This window comes from Anticarsia gemmatalis, chromosome 2 (assembly GCF_050436995.1).
Source record: "Anticarsia gemmatalis isolate Benzon Research Colony breed Stoneville strain chromosome 2, ilAntGemm2 primary, whole genome shotgun sequence".
NCBI classification, from domain to species: domain Eukaryota; kingdom Metazoa; phylum Arthropoda; class Insecta; order Lepidoptera; family Erebidae; genus Anticarsia; species Anticarsia gemmatalis.
This window is the reverse complement of record NC_134746.1, coordinates 42501-64522: the sequence shown is the minus strand read 5'-3', so window position 1 is coordinate 64522 and position 22022 is coordinate 42501. Positions and strand designations below refer to the sequence as shown.

The following is a 22022-nucleotide window of genomic DNA, read 5'->3' as shown; positions in this document are numbered from 1 at the left end:
ATACCTAATAATAATATGTTAACATACGGGAATGAGATTTTACTTTACTAGGTACAGATTGCTTGGCATTTGGAACCTAATTATTAATGGACGAGCATTATGAATGTTATCGAACGAATTTATTATATTTTAACTACTTGGGAGGGTGATGCTCGAAAACTGATGAGAATTTCGATAAAGTGTGCGTAACAAAAGTTGTAGACAATTTTATTATCTTTCATTATGTAAAAGACACTTATTCACTATGACGAACCATTTTAAAGATATTAGTGAAAAACTTAAAAATGGGAACTTTAACCCCGTCCCCCACTGCGGCGGCCCTCTTAGAGGCGGGGATTTTTAGTATGTTTACTAAAGCATAATAAAAATCCCCGCTAAGCCCCGCACTAAGCATCCTGAAACCAATTTCTGAAGAAATTGCTTAGGATCCCGCTCTGTATTTTCCTCTAGACGTGACGTCACCGGTAATCGAGCCGATGCAAGCTATTTTATTGATAAAATTGTTAACTATGCTTCTTACGTGCTGATAGTGAATACAGCGAGAATACAGCTCTCCGCGTAAGTTTCACCAACTCTATGATTGTAGGAACATTTGAGAACGTACCACACATAGGTACTTCATTATAAACATTATCAGTAATAAATGAATAAGTTATCTTGATTATCTGCGAACACAAAGATTTATCAAGTGTGTCTGATAACTAGCCGCCGCTACCTACTGTATATGAGTGCTTACCATCACCAGCAGTACAGACCTACATTTACTAGCGGTGCAACTCAATGTTTGTTTTATTTGTGTATGACAACATTATGATGATAATAATATGGTTGTGAATGAGGCAAAGGAAGTTTGCTCGGAACGTACCGCCGACCTCCATCGAAAAAAGGCGTGATATATACATATATATACGTAATACGTATGTAGGTATGAACATATTCAATTAATGAAGACTCATAAAGTAGTGAGTCGTCAGTCCCGTTACAACATTTACTTGTTCACTTTACGAAGAAAATGGTGGCGGTCGATACTATGTAAGTAAGTATTCATTGCATTCAATTGTACCGTGTCGAACGTGTGCAGCGAGCGAGCGCGAGCGCGGAAACTGTGTGTGTACATGTGTACATGTGTCGTTTATACATGTGTAGCAATACGTCTGGGGGAGGGGGGGGGGAGACTGCAATGCGTTGGAAAGTTTTGTTATTTGGGGTGTGCGGAGATAAGGCGATCACAGTGACGCTAATAAGTGTGTGCTCGTTAGTGCAGTAAACAGCCTCGTTAGCGTCTCGCAGTGGCACCTAGCAACCACCAGCTCGCTGCCACTCGATGCACACACATAACTATGTAGATCCTGCTCCACATAATAGTTCAACACTCTACTGAATCTCACTACCTCTACTAGTATTTGTTTATAGAGGATGTACTCTTTCTTGTAATCTTTTCTCATGAGAAAGTTGTGATTTCACCCGATTCTTTATAGAAATTAGTCTGCGAGGAGAATGGTTTACAGTGCCTAGGAACTCGGAGCGAATTCAGGTGTCTACCTTGTTTACCTCCAAACCATTGAATGTAGAGCAGCTCGGGCGCCGACACAATACCGTATTGTGAGTTTTATGGTGCCGTTCATCTCTGTGCTACGCCTGCGCGTAGAGCGAGCGAGCTTGCTCCGCCGCACGCCGCCGCGCACCGGTACTGTTCGATATACATGTAGTAGTTCCCTGCGTGTTCGTGTCGTATGTATACGGGCTCTACAGAATGTCAGTTTGGAATATTTGCCAAGCACATATACGTGCAAGTACACAGTTAAGGACACGCGTGCGGCGGCGGCGTGTCGCAATGTGGGCCGCCAGCGATAATCGCGCAGCGTCACGTACTACGAGACACTACGAGCCGCCAGCGGCACGTCCCGCGCGCGGCACCACACAGCTCGGCGCGGCGCGGCGCGGCTCGGCGCGGCGGCGGCGGGAGCTCCGGGGTCGGCGAGGGCGCTGCTTATCGCTCAGCGGCGCCCCTCCCCGCCCCTCCCCGCCCCGCGCCGCCGCACATCGCTGCCCATATTTACATTGACAGACACAACTCACTGATAACATCGCTGTGATCGCTTCCAACTGATCACTTTATACTTATTTTTTCTTGATGTTTTCACGATTGACGTCATCTTGTCGAGACGTAGGTACCTACCGCCTAACTGCTGCTATTTTAACGATGTTATTTGTTTCAACTGGCCTCATCTATATCCGTGACTATTTAAAACAGAAAATATTTACCTATAAGTAGGTATGTAATTATATTTTCACTACTGCCTTTGCCGTGCACAAGTTCTGCTTGTAGTTTTTTGTTGCAGTAGGTAGGTATGTAAGTATTTAACTTTAACATAATGACAACAGAATTTAAGTACCTACTTAATAACTTTAATTCTTAGTCTAACATTCTGTACTAAATACAAGTCCGTCGGCCACACCGTCTCTTAACGTTATTGTTCACCGAAGTGCGTGGGGTCTCTCTACGTTCCTCGTGCAGCGTGGCAGGGTTCTATGAACATGCTGACGTTCAGAGATCTAGTGGCTTGTAACACAATGTCCTGTCCGATGTACGTTCTACAAGCAGGAGTCAGCACCTCCTGGAGTGAACCCAGCGGTCGCACTCTACACTCTGTAGTGAGGTCTGAAATTGGACCAAAAATTTGTTGCCGAGATTTTCTGACAATAAATTATTCTTCGTCCAGAGTCGGGAACTTGAGGTCTACGACTCCCGCGCTTTCATCAGTCTATGAGAACGGTGGGATAGAGAGCGTACCTACCTGTGTATTGCTTACACACTCAATTGGATATTAAGCGATGTGCTGCTCAGTGCGCTATTTTCAATTAAACTGACTACCTGAACCGAATATCAGCTAGGAGGCCATTAATTGTCATTATGTAACGAAGTCCACTGAGTCAGGAGTGAGTCATAATGCCCTCAGTTACTCTCCCTGGTGTTTACTCGAACTAACATACAGGGGAGGCACAGGGGTGCACTACAGCTCCATGAGGTTCCTACTAGGGACCAAATGCTGCAAAGACAGTCTGTTCTGGACTGGTGTGGTGTGTGGCCGTGGTGCGCGCGACTGAGTTGCCGGGTGGCGTATGCCTGTGTTCCGGTGTGTTCCTGTGTGAGCCCGGTGCATCGGTGCATCGGTGCGTCGGTGCGGTGGTGATGGTGATGTGTCGATGTCGCCGCGGCGCGCTCGAGCACAGCGCCGCGCTATCAGTCCGCGCCGGAAGCACCCCCACGCGCCCCCCGCGCCCCGCTCCCCGCGCCCGCGCCGCATACTCGCGCTACACTAACGGTACTTACTGCGCACCGCGCGCTTAATAATTCCATTATTGTCGCAACACTACCGACTGTTTATACTCAAGCAAACTCGAGTAGGTAGGTTTTCATCCATGAATACGACAGACGACGTTCTCTCTGTGCTTGCTATCAGACGCTTTGCAAGAACACAGTGTAGTGTGAGTGACCGTACTCAAGAGAGTATGGTGATGGAATAAAGCGTGCGGCAGGTGAGCGCGGCAAAAGCGGGTCACGGCGGCGGCGGTCAACACTCGCTAACAATAACAAGGAAGAGGCGGGCGCGGAGTATCGCGCGAACGAGCCTACTGCGGCGCGCACCACGCAGCCTAGCCGCTTTATCTAATCGCAGCCGCCGATAATACGTGCGACTCCCGCGTGTCTCGTGAGTCTCGCCGAGCATCCCCGCCTTGCACCACGCCGCCTCTCCGCGACCGACGCCGCGAGCCTTCGACTGGTGCATGTCGTATAAAAATCGTGTGCGAATGTTGAGCGATAAGGAAGTGTCGATGTCGAACGGTCGCAAGCGCCGCCGCCGCCGTTCTCTGAAAACAGCCCTGCGCGGCCGCCACACGGCACATAGCGGCGAGCGCGCACCCGCCGCATGCGCCCTCACACTACCTAGTCATGAAACTACACTAGATCAAACAAACAATTGTGATTTCATGACAATCAGCCACGAGAAGCACCGCAGTACACTGTTTGTATCACACGTCGCACCACCAACATCAATCCACTGATATTGAGGATGACTTAGTATAAGCACCGCCTAACTGTACTTCGGATCGAAAACCTGGAAGTCGTAAACTAACGTGCTGCAGTAGCTTCGAGACCTTTGAAGTCAGACATCGGACGTTACCGGCACAGCAGCGGGGTCTCTACGAAGTGTACTCAATACTACTCAACCACTGAGTCTAGTCGACGCTGAAGAGCATCACATTGTTCCACCACTTCCGTATCTAGCACTAGTGAGCAATCCGCCACCACACAGTACAGGTACACAACCGACTCGTTTCACCGATACACACCATCTTATGTTCGAGCAAAACAAAGTGACGGCTCGCTGGTAAATACGAGCACAATATTGTAATACGTTCTGTGTACAAACATTAGATAATAATCAATCGCGAAATCGCTTTAGATAATGTACGTACGTAGGTACTTAGTTAATATCAATGTCATTACAGTTGGGTATTCCAATACTCAAAATATGATCTTAGTCTCGTTACTTGCGTAAACAGTTAGCATAGATAGTAGCCCCTTCGCTCGGGCCGCTGCGCCGCCGGCACCAGCGACCACTAACTCTGCGTGTAACGCTACGTGTCACTGTTGCACTGTCTTCACAGGAACACGTGACGTCCTCATTGAAGGGAACACGTAGTGAGCGTCTGTTTATTGAGGCTAGCGTCTTTATGAGGACTCCATGTAATTCATAGTAATCCACACATTTCTTTATTATATGTTCCACACATTCGTGAACTGCGCTCCGTCAAACTTTTACCAATGACTCTACTCTACCGCTTATTTAAATTAATATGTACCTACACGTCTATGAAATTCGATATTTATTTTATATTATAATGAAGTATATATATATTTAAACGATTATGTACTGCAAATCGGAATTGATGTTAAAATATTTATTTTTTAATATAAGTCGGTCAAAATATAAAAACGTATCGTATAATATAGGCATCGCGGTAGCATTCAAAAGATCAATAGATAACTTACTGTTCTGCAGAAACGCCTCCGAGTCGAGGCTGAGGTGAGGTTTCAGACAGTATTGTAGTATATACAACCGTATCGAGGGTGAACTTAACCAAGTCAGATAAACGACGATATCAAATCATAAGGGTTGTACAGTACCTCGTGGTGAAGTCACGATACGCTCTACACCCGGAGCCCGGAGCGAGTGAGTCGACGTGGAGACGAAGCGAGGAGAAGGACACTCACCAAACTGGTACTCATTTTTGGTGGCGGCCATGGTGGTGGTGCGGCGCGCGGTGCTGTGTGCTCGGTGTGCGGGGACTGCGGCGAGGCTGCAGCGCGCTCACCATCCCCGGGGGCCGGCGCTGGTGTCGCTGTCGGTGCTGGGGTGCCGCGGCGGCTCGAGACGCTCGAGTGTCGCGCGTGTCGCGAGAGAAGAGCGGAGAGAGCGCGTCGCGCGAGAGTGCGCGTGCGCGCGGCGGTGGACAGCGCGCGAGTCGCGGCGCCGCGCTCGACCCGCGCCGCCCCTCCGCCGCCCTCCCCCGCCCTCCCCGCGCCCGCGCCCCGCTGCTTACGCAACTGAAGACGAAACGCGAGCGACTCGCCTGACCCCGCCGCCATCGCCGAGCGCTGGACCTCCTCCACTCTCGCCTGCAGACACGCTCGCTCACGTTCCTACTAACCATGGATCTAGAGCATTTCCTCGTCTTAAAGCGATAGATGAGAGGACATAGACAGGTGTTGTCGGTTACTATTAAAGAGACGTACCTATCGAGTCAAAGTAAGAGTAGATCCTTCACATCCAGTGATTCACTGCTGTGCTTCTCTGTGCTAACTAGATTTCTGTGTGAGTACGAGACGCTACGCAGACACAAAGATGCTTTATTAAACCACATCATTTGTAACATAAAACGAAACTCTCTAACTCTACCTCTCGTGCTAAGTTTATTGTGAGGCCTAAAGAAATATACGTGTTTACTCGTGACGTAACCATTACCATATCACAATGCTTAATTTTATGTGACTGTCCGGTAAGATGTTGCGTAAATAATGTAGAGCAGTGTTTAGTTATATCTACCTAATAGGTTGTAGGTAGGCTTGCCAGATCCAGGGTGAACATTTCCTGGACATCTCTGGGGCCACGAACGAAATTTCCTGGATATTTCTGGGGCCACAAGAAAAATCTGAGTTCTGGTCCTCGGTCCGAGACTATGCTTAGTAATGAGCAAAAAAAAACGTTCTTGGTTTGACTTTTGCAGACTTAGTATCGTTAAGCTTATTCTTCATTCCGGGACTGGAAAGTAAAATTACTGGACACGGGACCATGCGCAAAATTCCGGGACAATCCCGGAAATCTGGGCCATCTGGCAAACCTAGTTGTAGGTTGCAATTGTTGTACTGCACAGTGCACTATCAATATTTATTTGTGTGGCCCTGCTGTACAAGGACCTCTCGTGTCACCCTCCAAAACTAGGTGTGTGTACAAGTCCCTCCCACTGGATGTTGGCAAAGAGGATCGTCAGTGTCAACGAGCCCGCCACTTAGTGTCACACTACTGGTGCACACGATAATGGAGGCTCGTTGCTGGTGCGGGCTCTGGTGCTGCCAATAAGTGCTGACTCTACCCTAGTTCCTTGCTTCTATTACTTCATAGGTTACAGTTTGTTCCCCATTCTCCTCACTGGCTCTACCTAGTGTACCTACCTGATGGAAATGAATTCACTTTGTTATTTCAATAGCAGCAGTAGGTATTGTGCTGTACCTGGTACCTGGACACTCTCAAAGTCCGACCTGCACAACAGGCTGGTTACAATGAAACTGATACTACTACTGATGTAATACTGTCTGATGTCGCCGTAGCCGAATATTGGACAGAAGGATATTATAATTAACAGATAAGTATTTTAACTAGAAGCACACCCAATCTGTCGTTTAGTAAAATATCATTCATAAAATTTCAGATCACTCAGCACTGTGGCTACCGGGGCAAGCAAAAGAAATACTAAATATTAGAATCGGACGAACTATAGGAACCAGCAACGGACGTACCTATACAGTTTTGACGTTGGCTACCATGTGACTAGCAGTCACATCGTCACATGAAAGTCACGGTGAGCCAGTAACAATCACTTGCGTGAAATACTCATGCATAGTGTACCCAGGTATCATCTATTTCACTATTATAACAGATTCTAAATTTATTTCCAATAGTTTTAATGACGCGTTTAAAGTCTGACTATGGAAAAACTACCTCCTATGCTTTTGAATGAGATACTTCTATATGTATATGTATGTATACTTATAAAACTCAAAGGTGACTGACTGACTGACATAGTGATCTATCACGCACAGCTCAAACCACTGGACGGATCGGGCTGAAATTTGACATGTAGCTAGATGTTATAACCTAGGCATCCGCTAAGATATTGATTAATTGCACCCCCAAGGGGATAAAATAGAGGATGAAAGTTTGTATGAAAGTTTGACAATTTTACTAATAATATTGACATATTTAATGCAACTGTTCATGCATTGAAGATTTATTTATCCAAAAATGTTCAATTATTTTGTCATAGTTTTATATAGTTTCCATAGTTTTGTATATAACTATTTTTATAGTTTAGTGTTGTGATGTACACTTAAAAAGTTTATTTATAAGCTCCACGTAGCTAGCATGTTGTATTCACTTCAAGAAGAACAAACGCGATTGAATGTATCTTGTAATTTTATATATTATGTGCCATTATGTGTTTTGTTCAGTTTAGTGAATCTAATAAAAAAAAAAAAAAAAAAAAAGCTGATCAGGCTGAGACTTCGCATGCATAAAGTTAGGTACTATGACGCAGGCGGCTTGTAAGAAATAATTTTGATAAATTCTACTCCTAAGGGGATATAGGGGGTGAAAATTTGTGTAATTTTTTTAAGGTTTTCGACTGAAAAATAACTTATACACTTTCACTGCGGGAAATCTTTTCACGCGGACGAAGTTGTGGACGGAAGCTAGTTATAGTATAAAGCTAAAGAGTTTGTTTGTTTGGACGCGCTAATCTCAGGATCAAGTTCGAATTGAAAAAAAATTGTTGAATAATTCATTTATTCAGGTAAGCTATGGGCTATATAACATGGAGTAGGAATAGAAAAAAAAAGGGAAAATGTAAAAACTAAAGTCAACGTGAACGATTTCGCGGGCGGCTGCTAGGACAATATAAGAGAAAGCAAACTTTACCGTAATTATTTAGCGCAGTTACTTAACTACTTAGGTTGACGTTAAGTAATATAGTTAGTATTTATTGGATTATGTTGTTGATTAGGCGCCCATAGCCAGTTGCGCTCACCGGTCGGTAAACGATCTGTGGGTTATGCAACCATTGGCGCGTTCATTCCATAGATGGGTGACCGCATAGTGGTATTTGAACTGGGCGTCTCCGTGCTTCGGAGGGCACGTTAAAAGTCGGTCCCGGTTGTTGTCTACCAAGATAACAGTCGTTAAGCCACGTCAAAGGCCTCTCGGGCGGCTTAAACAACTTTGACACTAGGTTGACCACTAACCATACGACAAACAAACAACAAACATTGGATTATGTGCATCAGATATTATAGCTAACATTAAAATTTGGTAGCTATCATTTGACGTCCGACTTATTTTTAGTAGCGAGACACCTAGCGACATCTATCATATTTTATTAAGAACTACTTAATTAAGTCTACAAGATTAGTATGTTAAAATGGCTTTGTTGAACATGAAATGTTTACGATACTTAATCTAAGAACAATGCTTATTTTATTTAAGAGCAGCGTACTTGCAGTTGTAACATTAACTAGGTCTAAATGTGGTTGTGATTTCTAACAGCGCCATCTATGCGCGAGAGCAGGAATCACTTGGGCACGTATTACACTACACATTGAGTTAGTTGGTGGCGGATTGTGAACGTGTCAGATTGGCGTCATTGTAGTGGGCAGCTCAGCAGCTGTCAGTAGTGTCAGTGTCAGTGTCAGTGTCAGTGGTGAGTGGCATGGTGGCGTCAGTGCGCAGGGTTGCGTTACGTTGCTAGGAACGCCATGTCTACGGAACGAGCGGAATCAGCGGCGGCGAGCGCGGGCGACGCGGCCGCCGACGGAGCGGTGAGCGTGCGCCCCGCCGCGCCCGCTGACGTACACCACATCCTCGACATGATACACGTGAGACATAACCTCATCCCCCCCCCCCCCCCACACACACACACACGCTCAGTTGATCTCACCACTTATAGTCATTCATAAATTCATCACACCTGATTACGCTCTAAACGTATTCAAACATAAACACACACTCCACTGACAAGTGACACTACACACAATAAAACAATAGTTTTGATGTAACATTTCACTTACTTTAAAATAACATGTAAGGTAGGTACAATATTTAACTTTTCTTTGACCTGCTCTCGTACGCTCGTACCTACCAAACTAGATGCGAGGTATCCCGGTTCGATTCCGAGTAAGACAAGAACATGCCAACAGGCGGAATTTGTGATGAATGAGAGTGTGTATTGTCAAAGAACTCGGCTCAGGATAGTTGACTACCGCTGAAATCAGCTATTCTCTATAAAATGACAAAAACACACCTAATAGTGACGTTACAATGTCGTATTTTCATTATGATCTATTGAGTGTGAATAGTGGTTTCAGTGTGTAATCATTTTATTTAAGTACATCACTATTTAGGAAAAAAAACATATCATGAGCACTAATTACATCTTTTTTTAATGCCTTTACTCCTCTATTATTGATAAAACTGCCAAAGGGAGGAATAATTGTCGACCGGAAGTAACAACACTTATGTGAGGTAGGCGCCTAGGCACAATGAGATACACCAAGCACCAGTACTGGTATGATGTACATATATGTACAATGTACACGTATTATGTGTTGTAACTTGTACACACTGTGCAAGTGTAGGTGTCAGCGGTGGTGGCGATGTTGCACGATGTAGCGATATGACGTGGAGGCGGTGTTGTCGGCAGGAGCTGGCGGCGTACGAGGGCGAGCCGCACAACCCCAAGATCACCGTCGACGGTGAGTCACTCACTCACTCACTCACCACTATACTCACACATACTGCGTATAATTGGTATATCGCACTAATAGTAGGTACTATAGTGCTGTAACTCAAGATACAATTTTTATTATAATCGACGAATAACTTGTTTATCACTCTCTATTATGGGTACAAAAAAACTAAATTCTCTTTGTGTTTTAAATAATGAACTAGAAGAGATCATTTTTTGGCTGCCTCCGTGGCGCAGTGGTTTAGGTCACAACGCCGCCGCTACCATTGCGTCGGAAGGTCGTGGGTTCGATTCGAATGACACAAATAATTGTTTCGGGTCTGGTTGTACTTTGTGTCCGTTGTTGGTAACTATGTTGGTAAAAGTCGCAAAGTAAAAGAGGAAAAAAAAAGATTTTGTTACAAATATATATTAGCTTAGCCTTTGTTCCAAACTATGTCGGAGTCGGCTTCCAGTCTCACCGGATGCAGCTGGATACCAGTGTTTTACATGGAGCGACTGCCTATCTGACCTCCACAACCCAGTTACTTGGGTATTAACACGATACCCTTCGGTAAGACTGGTTGTCAGACTTTCAAGCTTCTGACTACTGTTAACGACTGTCAAAGATCTTCGAAAATGACAGCCGGGACCCACAATTTAACGTGCCTTCCGAAACACGGAGGAACTCGATATGTGTTAGATGGTCACCCATCCACGGAACAACCTCGGCAAGCGTAGCTTAACCGCAGAGATCGATCCGTGCGGCTGTTGTCAACTAAGCCACGAGCTCCTCACTAAGCCACGAGCTCCTCTACAAATAACTAAAAAATATGGTATGGTTGTATTATTAGTGCGATACAAAAGTAACGACTACCGCATGACACACGACATCACATCAATATGATAATACAATGCCTAGTGTACCCACTTCAAAGTTGATATTATATTATAAAACCCATTTGTTAATTCTCTCTAGGGTTTCTCATCGAGAAGTCTCGATCCGGGAATTCCCGGGACATTTGGTCTATGTCGAGACGGGAAAAAAATTCTCGAGTACCCGGAAAGTCGAGAAATATAAAACAGGGCCATGAAATTAGTAGTTTCGAGCTCGGTTTTATTATTACTAAAATTATTTTTTCGTCAACAACGAAGATAATTAGTATGTTAATAAAACAATTTGACTGTTATATCCAGTAGATCTGAATAATATACTAACCAAAAAAACCCCAGGTATACCTACCTCAAAAACAAAAAAAAATGTACTACGACTTTTGACAATTCGGTTCTTTAAATTTACCCGGTATCGTATTAAAGTAATTATATTTAAATTGTAAATTTTAAAAGTGAATGTTTGATAGTTTGCCAATTTAAATTTCGTTCTTATATTTTATTCTAGTTTCCAAACTCCTAAAAAATTTTTAACTCTGTGTGAGTGTGATTGTTTTATCTTTAACTTGTGTACGTCATGAAATGTACACCTTGTCCAAATTTCATGTTTCTAACTTTTATGGTTTAGGCTATGCGATGCTTATTATCAGTCATTCAATCAGTCAGCCGATACAAATAATTTCATATGTAGATAGACAATAAAAATTATAATTTTTGAGCTGTTTGACTAAGACTCATTTACATTCACAAATTGTTGTTTGCGAAAATGTGATTTAATCAATTTTATAATCTTTTCAATCTGTTTTTAATCGGTTTTTTCGAATTCTCGACTTCCCGGGAATTCCCGGGAATAGGGGCTCGAGAAGTCTCGGTATCCGGGAACGAAAATTAGTCGAGAAATGAGAAACCCTAATTCTCTCTCACATGTATAGTTTCATCGCGCTACTTTCCTTCACTACTACCAATCTATACTAATCTTTACTAATATTATAAAGAAACTCTTCAGAGTTTCTTTGTTTGTTTGAACGCGCTAATCTCAGGAACTACGGGTCGTTTTGAAAATTTCTTTCAGTGTTAGATAGCCCATTTATCGAGGAAGGCTATAGGCTATATGTATATCATCACGCTACAACCAATAGGAGCTGAGTACCAGTAAAAAATGTAACAAAAACGGGGAAAATTTTGACCAATTCTCTCTTATGTGACGCAGGCGAAGTTGCGCGAGTCAGCTAGTAATTACATATTTCTAACACACACAAAACTTCGATTGTGACCGACGATGGCGGTGCCTTTATATTATAATAAGTATGTGTGGTCACTGGTCATGTCGTAGAGTTGTTGCGCGACGGGCTGCAGTCGTCGTCGCCGTGGTTCTTCGCGCTGGTGGCGGAGTGCGGCGGCGCCGTGGTGGGGCACGCGCTCTGCAACCGCGCCTACTCCAGCGCCACCGGGCGCGCCTACTACGTGGAGGACCTGTTCGTGCGGCCCGCCGCGCGCCGCCGCGGGGTCGGGCTCGCGCTGCTGCGACACCTGTGCCGGGTGAGTGCGGCCTGAGCGCTGGCTGAGCGCGGGGAGTGCGGGCGGCACTGACGGGCGCGTGTTGCTCTGCAGATGGCGGTGCGCGAGGGCGTGCGGCGCGTGGACTGGCACGTGCTGGAGACCAACGCGCCGGCGCTGGCCTTCTACGCGCGGCTCGGCGCGCGGGACCTGCGCCTGCACGAGGGCCGCGCCGCGCTGCGCCTCTATCCCGACAGCATCGACGAGCTGGCCGCCGCACGCGACTAGCCCCCCCCCCCCCCCTCTCCTCACTCGCGTCATTATTATTTATACTGTCAAAATAAATTATTTTTTGAATGTCTACACACGATATTGACTGTTTTAGTTGACTCCTAACCCATTGAAATGTCTCATTTTTAGACCTTTGCTTGCGTTGTTCAGATGACTAGTTAGTCTATCAATACACTTTGTTACAGAGGTAACACAATCGCAGTACTTACCTATTTACTAAATATCTTTACTAATATTATAAAGCTGAAGAGTTTGTTTGTTTGAACGCGCTAATCTCAGGAACTTCTGGTCCGAATTGAAAAATAGTTTTGTGCTGAATAGACCATTTATCGAGGAAGACTTTAGGCTCTATAACATCACGCTACGGCTATTAGGAGCGGAGTAGCAACGAAAAATGTTACAAAAACGGGGAAAATTATGACCCATTCTTTCAATGACGCAAGCGAGGTTGCGCATGTCAGCTAGTTATGAATAATCCTGATGGTTATAGGTATACTTAATAATACTTATATTAGAGCCTTTGTCCTAGATCTTATTGGATACGGTTCCTGCTTGTTCCGATGATTAGGTAGGTACGCTACAACGTGTTACAATTAATCCAAGTTGGATAATTAATAAACAAAACAAGCGCTGGGCAACTCTCAGTAATTCCTGCTCAGACAGATAAGCTTTTACTATGATTGGTACCTACTTACCGCTAGTTAGTTATCAGTATAAAAACTGTGCTCATTCTTCTGATAGCGTTCGTAGGGCGCCCGGTGATTGTCTGTAGGTACTTAGGTACTGCCCAAATAAAAAAAATCTCCTCGAAGTAATGTCGTCGCTGAATGATTCGCTGGCAGTCAAACAGCCGGTGTAGAAGAGTTCTACGTGAAATAGACCAGGTAGAAGTTTATTGTATTTTGTTTACTAGCGCAAACTTTTCATAAATAGTGGTTAAAAGACGTTTTAATAGATGGAACAAAAATATATGACATAGTAGACTTGACATCAAATTATTTAAAACTAACTGAGTGTCCCGCGTATCTTTTTGAAATTTTCGATTTAACGTCTCACGCCAATGAAAATGGATGGTCTGTTGTCCTGGTGTGCGTGTGGCGTGAGCAGCGCCCGAGGTAGAGCTCCACTATGCATGTACATGTGACATTTATATTGGATATTTTTTACGTTCTTCGGTTTAATTATGTACCTATCTACGAGGAAGTAAGTAGGTATTAGTCATCTTAGAAGTGACGTTGCAGAACAGCAAACTACTATTCCTCCCATCTCTTATCTTTACGAGCGAAGAAAACTTTTCTAACCTCGCCATCTGACCTGCAAAATAATATACCTACCAGATTTAAGAAAAATATTACAATAGTGCAAAGTGCCAACCGCATGGTAAGAACGGAGGTCGATTTGTGTGTGTCACTTTATTGTGTGATCGGTCGCGGGCTAAGTCGTAACTCGTTGTCGTAGTGAACCGCGCGGAGGTGCGGCGGCCGCGACGATCGTTAGGCGAGTGATGGGCGAGCGGCGAGAGCGCGGCGGTGTCGGGCGGTGTCGGGCGGCGGGGCGGCGCAGGGCGCAGGCGCGGGCCCGGGGCGGCCGGCGCCGGGCGCGGAGCCGCAGACCGCTGGGAGCGCCGCGCCGGAGCCCGCGCCGAGCGCGCCGCCTGGTCGCGTGCTGCGCGCCGAGGTGAGACCGCGCTCCGGCGACTGCCGCCCGCCGCGCGCCGCTACACCCGCAACACCCGCCACTACCAGGTTTACACGATCTTCGGTCACCGCTCCGTCCTTCGCCTCCGCCTTACTTTCACGACACCTCCTTCACTGTTGTTGTCTCCGTGTGTTCATTACTCTTTCATCGGTTCGTATTCTCCGCTCGGCTCGGTTGTATAATGACGTGTGCTACGAAGTCGGCGTGCGAGTGTGCCGCTCGTGTCGGCGCCGTGCTCCGCGCTTCTGCCTCTCCTTGGAGACTCCACTCTGTAAGTTGTTGTGGAACCTGTCACGTTGTTGGTGCATCTCGATCTCGACACATCTCGTGACCGTTCCCCGTCACCGAGATCACAGCTTCCAAAATGAGAACTATCTATTTAATTTGTTACTCAATTACTTCAATACAAATTATTACACTCATATACCTAATACTTACTTAACCATGTATGTACATGTCACTATTATGAAAGTAGGCGCGCGATGCTCTTGATCCGGTGCTGTAATGACCTGGGCAGATCTGTGGTAGATCTCTGTGATGTCGCGTGTGGTCCTCGCTCACTCGTCACCTGTAGTCCTGTATTAATTAGTTCGGTCTCTGCGCGATTACTGTTGTTGATCCTCCAGCATGTTTTTTATGCCAAAGTTCCTGTTGTTTACATATTAATAATGTCAAAGCCGGAATCCTTTCTTTTCTAATCACGAAGATGAAATTTATTTTATGTTATGAGTTATGTTCTCGTAAACGAGTTCCCGATTCGTGGCCAAAACGAACAAGCTCTCGAACTAAGTGCCATCCGTAGTCCGTTTGTTGTAGGTAGGGGCTTACTCTCTCACACAATCGAGACGTAGACGATAGTCGGCAGAATCATGGAGATCTCTCTTCTAAATCGTCATCTTCAACTTATCACTCACCTACTATTTCTGAGTCGTACTAATCCAAGGCCGTATCGGTGAATTATATAAATAAAGCGACGATATCGATCTGTTGCCGGTCGGCGGGTCCGGGCCACAGGTGCGCCGCTGGGGTATCGTTTGATCCGGTGCAGCCGAGCGAGCGCGTAATCGGCGCGGCCAAGCGCGAGCGCGGCGGCGGCCGCGGCGCGCGAGGGACGTGACGCGCCATGCGGCCGCCGCCGCCGCCGCCGCTGCCGCTGTCGCTGCTGCTGCCGCTGCTGCTGCTGCTGCCGGTCGTCGCCCCCGCAGCCCCCGCCGCCACCGCCGCCGAGTCCGATCCCCCCGCCCTGCTCGTGCTGCGCGCCGCGTGCTCCGCGCCGCTGCGCCGCATATTCGACGAGACGGAGATCCGGCGCCGCGCGCTCGATCGCCCGCAGCTCGCCGCCCGACGCCTGCGACTCCTGCCCTACGAAGGTGAGGCGAGGCGACGGGGAGAGCGCAGTCACCCGCCGCGTCTTTCGCTAAAGTGTCTCTCTCGTTCAGAGACCTGCGGAGCCGAATGGAGGACGACGGTGACGAGGGCGGCTCTCGCGGCGCTGAGCTCGGGCGCTGCCGTGCTGAGCGTGGGCTGGCCCGGCGCCGGCGCGTGTGGCGCGCTGCTGGCGGGCGCGCGCGCTCTGCGGCGGCCCGCGCCCGGCGCCTGCGCGGCGGCCGAGGCGCGCGGCGCTGCGGCGGCGGCGCTGGCGCTGCGCCTGGGCTGGCGCCGTGCGCTGCTGCCGCCCGCCGCGCCGCGCTCTGAGTGCGGCGCGGCGTTGCGCGACGTAGCGCGGGCGCTGGCGGCCGCAGGGCTGCTCGTGCGCCGCGCCGCGCCGGCACCCGCCGAGCTGGCGCGCCTCCCACACGGTGCGTGCCCGTCGACTCGACCCTCTGTCGTTCGATCTCGGGGAGATACCGAAGAGTTTCCTCTCGGTTGCAGTCGTGATCCTGTGCGCCTCTCGCCGCGGGGGGAGCGCGGGAGCGGCGGACGCGCCGCTCGGCGAGGTTCGGGCCGGGCCACCGCTGCTGCTGCTGCACGTCGAGGAGCCGGACGCGGCGAGCCCGGCCCCCGGCCCCGCGGCGACCGACGATACTGACGACTCTCTCCGATCGGACGACGTCGGTTCGCTCGGGAGCGAGTCTCGCTCTGGAAGCGACGCACGCGGAGACGCGACGACCGAAGAAATTCCGCCTCCCGAGAAGGGTAACGATCTGTCCTTCTATTTTCGTCCTAAAGATACCCTATCGATTTCGACGTCCGCGGCCGAACGGACGATGCGTGTAAAAAATGACACCGCAGAAATAGACTCCGTCCGATTACGGTCGAACGACGACGCACCCGTTCCCGTAGCGGAACCTCCGCCCGGGGTCGGCCCGTCCGCACGGCGACCGCTCTCCCGCACCGGTCGCGGTGACGCGAGCGAACGGAGCCCCGATACGTCACACGTTCTCCACTCGAGCGTTCGAGAAGATTACACAGACGCATTTTTTTCTCCAACCGAAAAATATTTTTTTCAATGTATATTGCTTCTCACCGAGGAAAATCTCAGTACGCGATCGTATTTGAACGAAGACGAGGTTTACGATAAAATCATTGAAGCGATCGAAAGCGATTCGAAGGCGGAGAGACATCGATTGGAGTTTAGTAGGATACGGTTTCATCTATACGAGCGAACCGACTCGGCTGAGAAGTGGCGGCGCGCCGCGGTCCTCGCTACCTCGTCCAGCCGGTCGCTGGACTCGGCGGAGGAATGGGCGCATATCGTAGAGTGGGCCAACGTCACCGCCGCGCTGGACGGCTGGAGCGCTGGCGCCGCCGAGCCCGAGGAGACGGGCGGCGCCGCCGCGTTGTCCGCCGGGGCGGCGTGCGGCGCCCTGGCGCTGGCGAGCGGCGCGGCGCTGGTGGGCCGCTGGCTGGCTCGGCGCCGCCGCCGCCGCCGCCGCCGCGAGGACGCCGTGCTGGCGCCGGCCGACTTCACGTTCCCGGTGGACGAGCGGCGCCGCGTGGGCGAGGGCATGGAGACGATGCTGTCGTGTTGGCTGCAGCAGCTGCACGAATTCGGCGGGCCCGAACTCGAGCGCCCCGACCTGCTGAAGCAACCGCCACGCGCGGCGCCCCGCGCACCTTCCGCTCCCTCTTCCACGTGCAGCGTTAACCGCGTCACCGTAGACCGCCGCATCCGGTACAAGGTACGTATCGCGACTCTTAGTCGATGACGCGCTACCGCTAATGGTGTCTGTCGAACTACTAACGCTATGGGGTATGTCGCAGGGCGACGTGGTACACGTGAAGTACTTGCCGGGCACGGCGGCGCTCGAGTTGAAGCGAAAGGCGACCGACGTACTTCTGGTCATGCAGAACCTGCGCCATGAAAATTTAAATCCATTTATAGGTAGGTAGCGGGTACTCAAATATTATTGACTTATTACTACTCCACTGCTGGGACGGTCCAGGGCTAAGAAAGGTTTAAGTAAGTTTGCGTTTCTCCAAGACGAAAATATTACGAGACGAAGTAATTTATTTAACGAAAAGTAAGGTTCTCAGTGGGTATATTAACAAATGCTAGTGCATCAGTGAGTACACGCATCAACTAGCTGCGACACATAATATGAAGGTATATTGTGCGGCAGGATGCCTGTGCGAGGCGCGCGCGGCGCTGGTGTTCGACCACTGCCTGCGCGGCTCGCTGGAGGACGTGCTGATGGCGGACGACATCAAGCTGGACTGGACGTTCCGGCTGTCGCTGCTCACGGACCTGGTGAAGGGCATGCGCTACCTGCACTCGTCGCCGCTGCGCGTGCACGGCCGCCTGTCGTCGCGCAACTGCGTCGTGGACTCGCGCTGGGTGCTGCGCCTCACCGACTACGGCCTGCCTGCGCTCTACCGCGCCCAAGCCATGCCGCTACCGCACCGGACCGCTAGAGGTACTACATGCTACATGCTACTCACTTTATGTTGCTATCTTTAGATAATACAATTTATTTTATATTTTTTATAACTGCCTATTTCTTGAACATGTCTACATTTATGTGTTGAATTCGAGAACAAGTGAACTGTGTCCACAGACTTGCTGTGGACAGCACCGGAGCTACTGCGCGAGGGTCGCGGCGAGGCGCGCGGCACGCAGCCCGGCGACGTGTTCTCTTTTGCGATCATCATGCAGGAGGTGATCGTGCGCGGCGAGCCCTACTGCATGCTGTCGCTCACACCGGACGGTCAGTACGTGCGCACGTGCATCGAGGCGGCCGTGAGCGGGAGGATTAGCGACTAGCGCCTACATGTTTTATTTCTTCCTCATGTTGCAGAGATCGTGGAGAAGGTATCCCGGCCGCCGCCGCTGATTCGGCCGTCTGTGTCGATGGGCGCAGCGCCGCCCGAAGCCGTCAGCGTCATGCGCCAGTGCTGGAGCGAGGCGCCCGACCTGCGCCCCGACTTCCACCGCTTGCACGACATCTTCCGACATTTACACAGGGGCAGGTGAATGAATCACTCTTATATATCCGAATGGAAAGTTTTTACGAACATAAATAGATAAGACATTTATTCTAATTACAGAAAAATTAACATAGTCGACTCCATGTTTGAAATGCTGGAAAAATACAGTAACAACTTAGAGGAGCTAATCCGCGAGCGAACTGAGCAACTCGACATGGAGAAAAAGAAAACAGAACAACTACTCAACAGAATGCTGCCGAGGTACGTGTCGTATGAATTACACATTTGACGCGGCCACTTACGACTGCGACGCCTATAATGACGCCTGTATGTGAGCGACGCGAACGTGTTCCGGCAGGTCCGTCGCGGAGCGGCTGCTGCTGGGGTCGCGCGTGGAGCCCGAGGAGTTCGAGGAAGTGTCCATCTACTTCAGTGACATCGTGGGCTTCACGGCGCTGGCGGCGCGCTCCACGCCCGTGCAGGTGGTGGACCTGCTCAACGACCTGTACACCACCTTCGACGCCGCCATCGAGCAGTACCGCGTGTACAAGGTGGAGACGATCGGCGACGCCTACATGGTGGTGGGCGGGCTGCCCACGCGCACGCGCGACCACGCCGAGAGCGTGGCCACCATGGCGCTGCACCTGCTGCACCTGGCCGGCCGCTTCCGCGTGCGCCACCTGCCCGACACGCCGCTGCACCTGCGCATCGGCCTGCACACGGGGCCCTGCTGCGCCGCCGTCGTGGGCCTCACCATGCCGCGCTACTGCCTCTTCGGCGACACCGTCAACACCGCCTCGCGCATGGAGTCCACCGGTGAGACCCGACTATACTGTCTTTGTGAACGCTCACTGGTATAAGACTTCAAACAGAGCATCCATTTAATTCAATAAAAGATGAGCTCGTCATTAATTTATTGTAATTTCACTTATAATGGTTGTGCGGTGTAAGACCTTTTTACAAAAGACTTAATTTACAGTCGTTTTAAAGAGTTATGTTTTTTTTAAACAAAATATAAGTAAAATATTGTTCAACTTTCTGAACACTCTTCAATATTCTCTATAGACGACTATAGACCTGAATATACTTTATTTCTTGTAAAAAAAAGTAGGCAACGCTACCTCCGTCGTTGCGCTGTTCGTGACCGGTGTGTGTATGTGCATTATGTATTCACTTGATGATGTCGAGATGCCCCGCGAAGCGGGATTCCTCCTTCGGGGTGGTATAAAAAAAAATACGGTCGGAATATGTCGGTTTGCTCAAAATTCCTTCTTTATAACACGTTATGATATGACTTTTACCATTGAGAGTTGGTAAATCTTAGGTTTTACCGGAACATCTTAGGATTTACCACAGTTCGGGCTTTTACAGTAACATATACATACCGGTGGTGACATACTTCAGGTGCGGCGTGGCGCGTGCAGGTGTCGGCGACGACGGCCGAGCGCCTCAGCGCCGCCGGTGGCTACCGCCTGCGTTCTCGCGGCCTCACGCAGATCAAGGGCAAGGGTGCTATGCACACGTATTGGCTACTCGGCAAGGATGGATTCGACAAGCCGTTACCGACTCCGCCACCTCTCGAGTGAGAACCCCCACCTTTTCTCCTTTTTATTGCTACGATTTTTTTTATCACCACGAATGTTTCTTTTTATCATTTCTCGTTTACGCCCTATTTTACTGCCATTTTTTTTTTTCACCTTCAGATCTGAAGAAGTTTTATTCGAAACTGACGGTGAAAACGAAAGCGAATCGTCATCGGCCCCTACCTCTACGCCCGCGAGGCGGTCGCCCGGTGTGGAGCGACAGATTTCCGACCCGCCTGAAACCTCGGACGATCAAGGTGCGGATCTTTCGCTAGATGTAATACGATTATAACATTCGTGAAATTCTGAATCGAGCTAACGAACACCTCGTTCGGTACAGCGTGGCAGCGATCGGGTGCGGTTTCGGCGGACAGCAGCCCCCCGCGCGCTCCTCGCGCCGTGCACGCCGCCGCCAGCGTCGACCACAGCGCGCACTACTCGCGCTACAGGTGCACGACTCCCTCCTGCTCGCGAACTCAGCCCCTGACCGATGAGTGATCGTCGACGTCCGCTCTGTCCTCAGGTGTCTGGGGAACGGGCGCCGGGCACTGCGCCGCCAGTGGTCCCTGGAGCGAGGGGACGCGCTGGCGGCGGCGGCGGCGGGCGGCGCGGGGCCCAGCGTGTCGGCGCCGCCGTCGCCACCGGAGCCGCTGGCGCTGCTGGCGAGTTCGGCGCCGGCGCCGCGCGTGCTGGCGCGCTACCGCACGCGGCCGGAGCGCGACGCGCCGCCCTAGACGTCACACCGACAATAATTTTCGTAGACCAATGTGACTCGCGCGGCCTCCTCCCCGATCGCTCGTCTATGACACGTGAGCGGGTGCGCTCGGCGACGATACATGTGTGAATATACCTTTTTTTTATGAGAGCACCTAGGATTCGAATTATAATTCATCACGGGTGATTGCTGTATTTTTTTAAATTTTCGAGTACCTAAATTAAAAATATTATGTCTTCAGTGTGTTTGTTTTTTTTGTAAAACACATCTTAGGATACTTGAATCCAGACATACACTAGTCAGAAAAATTTAGAGATATAAAAAAAATCCAAATTTTTGGGTGATTTTCAACAAGCTGTAACTCCGAGGAAAATGGTCGTACAGAAAAAATAAAAAAAGCAAATTGTAGCTCCAAGTGTCTTGTTTTTAGATATGACCATGAAAAAAGTTTTTTTTTTGTCATGGCCAGGTCTGGAGAAATCCTACGAAAACTACCAAAAATTTATTTTCAAAATTTTTTCCCGTCAAAAAAAAAGGTCCACGGGCATCAAAAATTGTTTTTTGATTCTTTTGTTCAAAAGCTCTTTTAGAAAAAAAAAATTATATTCTTTAATTTGCCGTATTCAAAAAGCCTGTACGACGATTTGCCGCGGAGTTATCGTCAATCAAAGCAAAAAAGTTCCTTTTGACTTTGATATTCAATAACTCCGGAAATAATGATCGTACAGGAAATCAAAGGAGGGTTTTGAATTTGCCATTTTGTGATTTTATTCTTTTATAATATATTTTTTTCTTTTTTTTTTTCATTAAAATTGTTTTTCTCTCTAAAATCTTTATTTTTTCGATTAAAAAGCAATTCAGAATGGAAAAGGAAAAAAAAAAAAAAAAAAAAAGAAAAAAAAAAAAACAAAGTCGTG

The 22022-nt window shown here is 48.7% G+C and overlaps 4 protein-coding genes across 4 annotated transcripts in view; 3 read left to right on the top strand and 1 right to left on the bottom strand.

The window, feature by feature from the left end:
• Nucleotides 1-5546, bottom strand: part of LOC142978805 (uncharacterized) — a 35139-nt gene extending 29593 nt beyond the window's left edge. The window contains exon 1 of the mRNA XM_076123401.1: nucleotides 5282-5546. Coding sequence (XP_075979516.1) covers nucleotides 5282-5312 — 31 coding nt within the window. The 5' untranslated portion in view covers nucleotides 5313-5546. The remainder of the gene's footprint in view (nucleotides 1-5281) is intronic.
• Nucleotides 5547-8884: 3338 nt separating this feature from the next.
• On the top strand, nucleotides 8885-12816 carry LOC142978834 (thialysine N-epsilon-acetyltransferase-like). Its single transcript, XM_076123427.1, has 4 exons — nucleotides 8885-9214; nucleotides 10039-10090; nucleotides 12287-12492; nucleotides 12565-12816. The coding sequence occupies exons 1-4, from the start codon at nucleotides 9095-9097 to the stop codon at nucleotides 12736-12738; spliced, it is 552 nt and encodes a 183-aa protein (XP_075979542.1). The 5' UTR covers nucleotides 8885-9094; the 3' UTR covers nucleotides 12739-12816.
• Nucleotides 12817-14330: 1514 nt separating this feature from the next.
• Nucleotides 14331-16468, top strand: LOC142986137 (uncharacterized). Its single transcript, XM_076134422.1, has 3 exons — nucleotides 14331-14710; nucleotides 15454-15809; nucleotides 15879-16468. Exons 2-3 carry the CDS (start codon nucleotides 15563-15565, stop codon nucleotides 16466-16468), a joined length of 837 nt encoding a protein of 278 aa, XP_075990537.1. The 5' UTR covers nucleotides 14331-14710; nucleotides 15454-15562.
• A 36-nt stretch (nucleotides 16469-16504) lies between these two features.
• Nucleotides 16505-21346, top strand: LOC142978797 (retinal guanylyl cyclase 1). Its single transcript, XM_076123373.1, has 11 exons — nucleotides 16505-17561; nucleotides 17644-17764; nucleotides 18003-18296; nucleotides 18438-18587; nucleotides 18678-18849; nucleotides 18928-19068; nucleotides 19166-19623; nucleotides 20212-20389; nucleotides 20511-20647; nucleotides 20731-20839; nucleotides 20914-21346. The coding sequence occupies exons 1-11, from the start codon at nucleotides 16647-16649 to the stop codon at nucleotides 21122-21124; spliced, it is 2886 nt and encodes a 961-aa protein (XP_075979488.1). The 5' UTR covers nucleotides 16505-16646; the 3' UTR covers nucleotides 21125-21346.
• Nucleotides 21347-22022: the final 676 nt, after the last annotated feature.